The 8,230-nt window shown below is 49.4% G+C and overlaps 1 protein-coding gene across 1 annotated transcript in view; it reads right to left on the bottom strand.

Moving 5' to 3' along the window:
- Nucleotides 1–7,747, bottom strand: part of ADCYAP1R1 (ADCYAP receptor type I) — a 135,463-nt gene extending 127,716 nt beyond the window's left edge. The window contains exon 1 of the mRNA XM_060248019.1: nucleotides 7,647–7,747. Coding sequence (XP_060104002.1) covers nucleotides 7,647–7,743 — 97 coding nt within the window. The 5' untranslated portion in view covers nucleotides 7,744–7,747. The remainder of the gene's footprint in view (nucleotides 1–7,646) is intronic.
- Between the last annotated feature and the right edge of the window lie 483 nt (nucleotides 7,748–8,230).

Raw genomic sequence — 8,230 nt, forward strand, 5'->3', positions numbered from 1 at the left:
CTGTGTCACATAAGAACATAAGGGAAGCCATGTTGGATCAGGTCAGGGGCTCATCCAGTCCAACACTCTGTGTCAAAAAAGAACATAAGAGAAGCCATGTTGGATCAGGCCAAGGGCCCATCCAGTCCAACACTCCGTGTCACATAAGAACATAAGAGAAGCCATGTTGGATCAGGCCAATTGCCCATCCGGTCCAACACTCTGTGTCACAGAAGAACATAAGAGAAGCCGTATTGGATCAGGACAGTGGCCCATCCAGTCCAACACTGTGTCACATAAGAACATAAGGGAAGCCCTGTTGGATGAGGCCAATGGCCCATCCAGTCCAACACTCTGGGTCACATAAGAGAGGCCATGTTAGATCAGGCCAATGGCCCATCCACAAGAGGTGGCGGCTACAAGCATAGCCAGCTTCAAGTGGGGGTTATGGAGCAGAGGTCCATCAGTGGCTATTAGCCACAGTGTGTTTGTGTGTGTATTGGCCACTGTGTGTGACACAGACTGTTGGACTGGATGGGCCATTGGCCTGATCCAACATGGCTTCTCTTATGTTCTTATGTGACACAGAGTGTTGGACTGGATGGGCCATTGGCCTGATCCAACATGGCTTCTCTTATGTTCTTATGTGACTCAGAATGTTGGACTGAATGGCCCATTGGCCTGATCCAACATGGCTTCTCTTATGTGACATAGAGTGTTGGACTGGATGGGCCATTGGCCTGATCCAACATGGCTTCTCTTATGTTCTTATGTGACATAGAGTGTTGGACTGAATGGGCCATTGGCCTGATCCAACATGGCCTCTCTTATGTTCTTATGTGACACAGAGTGTTGGACTGGATGGGCCATTGGCCTGATCCAACATGGCTTCTCTTATGTTCTTATGTGACACAGAGTGTTGGACTGGATGGGCCATTGGCCTGATCCAACATGGCTTCTCTTATGTTCTTATGTGACACAGAGTGTTGGACTGGATGGGCCATTGGCCTGATCCAACATGGCCTCTCTTATGTTCTTATGTGACACAGAGTGTTGGACTGGATGGGCCATTGGCCTGATCCAACATGGCTTCTCTTATGTTCTTATGTGACACAGAGTGTTGGACTGGATGGGCCATTGGCCTGATCCAACATGGCTTCTCTTATGTGACATAGAGTGTTGGACTGAATGGGCCATTGGCCTGATCCAACATGGCTTCTCTTATGTTCTTATGTGACTCAGAATGTTGGACTGAATGGCCCATTGGCCTGATCCAACATGGCTTCTCTTATGTGACACAGAGTGTTGGACTGGATGGGCCATTGGCCTGATCCAACATGGCCTCTCTTATGTTCTTATGTGACACAGAGTGTTGGACTGGATGGGCCATTGGCCTGATCCAGCATGGCTTCTCTTATGATCTTATCACATCCTGGTGGTGTTTTTCGGGGTCCTATCAATGTGCATGCCTAAACGACACAAAGGAACTGACCACAGTAGCAAACGGCGCACCATCTCCTCCCAAATTTATTTTGGAAATTTTCCTAGTTTGACGGGAACGAAGGAGGTGCAGAACATGGGGTAGAAGGAAATTCCAAAACTATGAAGGAGCAGGATGCGGGGGGGAAATCTGTTCATTCCTCAAACACGCTCCCGAAGAAGGGGAGTCGCATCAATGCACGGTATGAGTCTCTCCTCTCCAGACATTTACGCAAACAAACCTCGTCTGTGATGCTGAGCAGAGAACGTTTTCAGGACAGCTTTTCTTTTCTCTCTCTCCTTCCTTGGCATTTCGAACAGTTCTGTTTGTGAGCAGCGTTCGCAGCTTGCGAGCGTTCGCAAGCCCCCGATTGTAACCCAGGTGGCGTCTCTCCCTTCTGACCTCTGCCTCCGGCATGTACTTTGGTGTTCTTTCAACGTCGCTTTTTTTTTTTTTTTGCCAAAAAGGAAACAAGCCAACGCCACCTTCCCTCCCCCACTGGTCGTCGCGTTCAATAAGCCTGATTTCTTTCAGCCGCTAATGAGAAGTTTTATTTGTTGATATATTTATTGGCTTGCAAACTGCCCTCCCTCTGAGAGCGGAGCTCAGGGCAGCAGACAGAATAAGAACGTTAAGAGAACAGAACCAAGTTAAAATAGCATCCCCCGGCGGGGCTTTTTTTGAAGCAGGAACTCCTTTGCATATTAGGCCACGCCCCCCTGATGTAGCCAATTCTCCAGGAGCTTAGAGGGCTCTTAGTACAACAACAACAACAACAACAAACAACAAAATTTTATTTGTTTCCCGCCCTCCCCGCCGGAGCAGGCTCAGGGCGGCTAACAACATAATTCAGGTTTAATTATACAAATAGATAAAATTACGTTTAAACATCATGAACATTTTAATTAAAAATCTGCTTAAGTTTTAAAAATTAGATTAAATTAAATTAGTAAAAGTGCTAATGCTATGTTTACTTTTTATGATGGCAGTTTCCTTAGCAATTTCCATTTTCATCAGCGAAAGCCAGTCGGAAGAGGAAGGTCTTGCAGGCCCTGCGGAACTGTTCACAATCCCCCAGGGCCCGCATTTCCTCTGGAAGTTGGTTCCATAGGCTCGGAGCTATAGAGGAGAAGGCCCGGTTACGGGTACATTGCAGCTTCACCTCTCTCGGTCCGGGCCTACTGTCAGCTCCAGGAGGATGGGCTGCATCAGGGGGTGTGGCCTAATAGGCCTTTTTTATAGCAGGAACTGAAGCCTCCGGAGGTGGAAAGGCACATGGTCCTCTGGGGGCGGGGCTTCTTCCCTGCCGGCCAGCTGACTGGGGGCGGAAAGGAGCCTGGGAAAGCGGAAGAACCCCCGCTGGGACCTGGGGATTGGCAAGCCTATTGGGAGAGGTTCCCCCTGCCGGCCCAATGTGAACTGGCAGGTTGGGAACCTCCGGGGCAGGGGATCCCCCACTCTAGGGTTGCCAAGTCCAATTCAAGAAATATCTGGGGACTTTGGGGGTGGAGCCAGGAGACTTTGGGGGTGGAGCCAGGATTAGGGCTGCCAAGTCCAATTCAAGAAATATCTGGGGACTTTGGGGGTGGAGCCAGGAGACATTAGGGGTGGGGCCAAGATCAAGGCTGTGACAAGCATAATTGAACTCCAAAGGGAGTTCTGGCCATCACATTTAAAGGGACGGCACACCTTTTCAATTCCTTCCTTCCATAGGAAGTAATGAAGGATAGGGGCACCTTTTGGGGGGGGCTCATAGAATTGGACCCCCTGGTCCAATCTTTTTGAAACTTGGGGGGTATTTTGGGGAGAGGCACTAGATGCTGTACTGAAAATTTGGTGCCTCTACCCCAAAAAACAACCCGCCCCGAGCCCCAGATACCCACAGATCAATTCTCCATGATTTTCTATGGGAATAAATCTCCATAGGGAATAACAGAGTTCCCAGCAGACATTTCCCTCCCCTCCCCCCGCTTTCTGAGGACCCTGAAACGGGGGGATGTTCTCCAAACCGGGGGATCCCCTGCCCCCACCTGGGGATTGGCAACCCTACCCCACTCAGACCTGGGGCTTCGCAGTCCTAGCTGTAAAAAAGCCCTGGAGCACTGAGATGGTGACAGACTGCCTAAAATATGCTACTGCGTCATGGTGGGGGAGGCAGAGAGAAGGGGGTGGGGAAGGAGGAAAAAAAGGAGTGCCAGCTAGATGGAACACAATCGCTGTCCTCAATCAAGTGCCTCGCAGGATATCCCTGCCTTATATGCCCCACAGAACTGCATTATGTCCCACAGGGCATGGAGTTGTTTGGCGGAGAGTGTTCCACCAGGTTGAGAGCAGGGCCAAAACTGCCACGTCCCTGTTTTAGGGTTGCCAAGTCCAATTCAAGAAATATCTGGGGACTTTGGGGATGAAGACAGGAGACATTGGGGGCGGAGCCAGGAACAAGGGTGTGACAAGCATGATTGAACTCTAAAGGGAGTTCTGGCCATCACATTTAAAGGGACAACACACCTTTTTAAAAGTCTTCCTTCCATAGGAAATAATGAAGGATAGGGGCACCTTCTTTTGGGGCTCATAGAATTGGACCCCCTGGTACAATCCTTTTGAAACTTGCGGGGTACTTTGGGGAGAGGAACTAGATGCTATACTGAAAATTTGGTGCCTCTAACTCAAAAAACAACTCCCCCGGAGCCCCCGAAACCTCCAGATCAATTCCCCATTATACCCTATGAGAATCAATCTCCACATAGGGAATAATGAAATGCTCAGCAGACGTTCCTCCCCCACCCCCGTTTCTGGTGAATCTGAAGTGAGGGATTGGCCTCTCTATTCACGAATTGCAGCCAACTTCTTCCAAGTAACACAGACACCCCATCCCAAGAGGAATCCTTTCCAATCGGAGACTGGAGCCTCCAGAGGGGGAAAGTCACATGGTGGCTTTGGGGGCTTGGCTTCCTCCTGCCAGCCAGCTGACTGGGGGCGGGAAGCAGCCTGGGAAAGCGGAAGAACCCCCGCTGGGACCTGGGGATTGGCAAGCCTACCCTGTTTGACGACAGCCAGACACCTCTCAAGCAGGGGACCGCTAGAAGGTTCTTGGCAGGTTACTCCTTTGGATATTAGGCTACACCCCCTGACATCATTATTATTTCCTAAAGGGCTTGTTTGTAAAGAGAAGAAGAAGACCATAGATTTATACCCCACCCTTCTCTCTGAATCAGAGTGGCTTACAATCTCCGTTTTTTTTTCTCCCCCACAACAGACACCTGGTGGGGTAGGTGGGGCTGAGAGAGCTCTCACAGCAGCTGTCCTTTCAAGGACAACTCTGTGAGAGCTCAGGCTGACCCAAGGCCATTCCAGCAGCTGCAAGTGGAGGAGTGGGGAATCCAACCCGGTTCTCCCAGATAAGAGTCCGCTCACTTAACCACTATGGCTGACCCAAGGCCATTCCGGCAGGTGCAAGTGGAGGAGTGGGGAATCAAACCCAGTTCTCCCAGGTAAGAGTCCGCTCACTTAACCACTATGGCTGACCCAAGGCCATTCCGGCAGGTGCAAGTGGAGGAGTGGGGAATCAAACCCGGTTCTCCCAGATAAGAGTCCGCTCACTTAACCACTATGGCTGACCCAAGGCCATTCCAGCAGCTGCAAGTGGAGGAGTGGGGAATCAAACCCTGTTCTCCCAGATAAGAGTCCGCACATTTAACCACTATGGCTGACCCAAGGCCATTCCAGCAGCTGCAAGTGGAGGAGTGGGGAATCAAACCCGGTTCTCCCAGATAAGAGTCCGCTCACTTAACCACTATGGCTGACCCAAGGCCATTCCAGCAGCTGCAAGTGGAGGAGTGGGGAATCAAACCCGGTTCTCCCAGATAAAGAGTCCATGCACTTCACCAAACTGACTCAAAAGCCCAGCAAAAACTCATTTGCGTACTAGGCCACACCCCATGACACCAAGCCAGCTGGAACTGCATTCCTGGGCATTCCTTCTCCCAAAAAAGCCCTGGTTTTTGTCAAGCAAGCACAGCAGTCTCCAGGGGGGAGTATATCTGGAAAGGCAGTCCTGAAGGTATGTGGGTCCCTGACCATCAAGGGCATTTAAGGTTAATACCACAACCTTGAACCTGATCCCGTTCTCCACTGGAAGCCAGTGCAGCTCACGGAGCACAGGTTGGACATATGCCATACGCGGAGTCCCCATAAGGACCTGCACTGCAAAAAGGATTTGGATGACTTCAATCCAGCAAGGTATACAGGTTGGTCATGCAACTTGTTGCTTTTAACCAGGGGTGGAATTCTAGCAGGAGCTCCTTTGCATATTCGGCCACACACCCCTGATGTAGCCAATCCTCCTGGAGCTTCCAGCAGGCCCAGTACGAAGAGCCCTGTAAGGAATTCTAGCAGGACCTCCTTTGCATATTCGGCCACACACCCCTGATGTAGCCAATCCTCCTGGAGCTTCCAGCAGGCCCAGTACGAAGAGCCCTGTAAGGAATTCTAGCAGGACCTCCTTTGCATATTAGGCCACACACCCCTGATGTAGCCAATCCTCCGAGAGCTTACGAGGCTCTTTCTTGTAAGCTCCAGGAGGATTGGCTACGTCAGGGGGGCGTGGCCTCATATGCAAAGGAGCCCCTGCTAGAATTCCACCCCTGCTTTTAACAAAGGGTCCTGAAAAGAAGGGCGCATACGTGGTGCATCGGTCGTTGTGGAGATGTCTTCCAGATGTGGCAGAGCTTGCTGAGAGCGAGACTTGCCCAGAGAATCAAACCCTTCTGATCCAATATTTCCAGCTTGGTACAGTGGTAGACCTTCCCCCAGGCAAACTCTGCGGCCCGCCACCGCTTTTTCGGAGAAAAAATTTAAAATCACTGTCCGCATGACAGTAGGGCATCAGCTTCCAAGATCAAGTTAGAAGTGACATCACACCAATCTAGGAATCATGGAAACTTGATGGTAAAACCCAGAAGTGATGTAAGGCTACTGGGCTGATGTAGTCCCCCCCCCCTCCATAACGTCCCAGTCCCTTCTCCTTTAGACTCCTGCCAATTTTCAGCTGGTACCTCTCGTCTGAGGTCATATGGAAAATGCAAAACTAGGGGTAGTGGAATCCAGCCAGTCTTCTGTGCCAGTCCCTTAAACCGCAAGCTTAACCTGGCAAAGCCAGGGTAGGGTGAGAAAGAACTTTCAGCAGTGAAAGCTGGTTGGCATTGAGAGACCTCATCCTTAGAGGATGACTGTTTCCACTTAGATGTGTTTCCCAATGAGAAACACATTGCATCTTTAAGCCAATTGCAACCCATATGAACATATGAAGCTGCCTTATACTGAATCAGACCCTGGGTCCATCAAAGTCAGTATTGTCTTCTCAGACTGGCAGCGGCTCTCCAGGGTCTCAAGCTGAGGTTTTTCACACCTATTTGCCTGGACCCTTTTTTGGAGTTGCCAGGGATTGAACCTGGGACCTTCTGCTTCCCAAGCAGATGCTCTACCACTGAGCCACCTTCCTCCCCTGTTCCCACAGCTCTGTTCCCTTATGGAGTTTGCAAGATGTTTCCTTCTCGGAAACACAATGTTTCATGAAATTAATCTCAGGACAGAGCCCGTGTCGGTCTTCTTTCAGTGGGGTTTATTCTGTTTACAGATGGGTTTCCCTCTGTTGGAATCATGATTTATAAAGAAGGCAAAAAGCGAGACAAATAGGTCAAACTGTAAATCTTTTTTTTTTAATGGCTTTTAAAAACTGTTTAAAGGGTTAAATAATAATCTTTTACATTTTTTTTTTACTGTTATAACCCTCAAGTCATCAAATTTTAACATGCAGATTCTTTGTGGGACCGTTTATAAGATACTTTTCAGGTTGTTCTAGATGACGAAAATGTTCTGGTCAACGGCTGTAACAATAAACTGAACTGAACTGAAAATTAGGATTTGGCATTGATTCAACAGGCAAGGCTTTTTTTGTAGCAGGAACTCCTTTGCATATTGGGCCACACCTCCCTGGTGTAGCCAATCCTCCAAGAGCTTACAGGACCTACTGTAAGCACTAGGAGGACTGGCTACATCATGAGGGTGTGGCCTAATATGCAAATGAGTTCCTGCTACAAAGAAGCAGCCTGCTTACCTCCCCCTGACCCATTATATTGAAAGATCTGGAAGGGAAAGATTTGATTAATGGTCACACCCTCAAACATACCTGGAGTCGATTCGTTCAACGGGGCCAAGGCCATCAGTTTCCGGATGTCCTCTAAGCAGAGCTCTTCCTCCCTTTTCATGAAACAGTTGGGATGCATGGCGGTCGCCTGCAGGAGAAAGCCGAGAACTTGTATTAAAATTCCATTCATTTCCTTCGAAACCTGGTGTTGGTGGCAGGGTTGCCAAGTCCAATTCAAGAAATATCTGGGGACTTTGGGGTGGAGCCAGGAGACATTGGGGCGGAGCCAGAAAAAAGGGCGTGACAAGCATAATTGAACTCCAAGGGAGTTCTGGCCATCACATTTAAAGGGACAGCACACCTTTTTAAATGTCTTCCTTCCATAGGAAATAATGAAGGATAGGGGCACCTTCTTTTGGGGCTCATAGAATTGGACCCCCTGGTCCAATCGTTTTGAAACTTGGGGGTACTTTGGGGAGAGGCACTAGATACTATACTTAAAATTTGGTGCCTCTACCTCAAAAAAACAGCTCCTGCAGAGTCCCCGAAACCTCCAGATCAATTCCCCATTATACCCACCCCCAAAGCTACAATGTGACTTTCCCCTCCGGAGGCTCCAGTCTCCG

This window comes from Heteronotia binoei, chromosome 10 (genome assembly GCF_032191835.1).
Source record: "Heteronotia binoei isolate CCM8104 ecotype False Entrance Well chromosome 10, APGP_CSIRO_Hbin_v1, whole genome shotgun sequence".
NCBI classification, from domain to species: domain Eukaryota; kingdom Metazoa; phylum Chordata; class Lepidosauria; order Squamata; family Gekkonidae; genus Heteronotia; species Heteronotia binoei.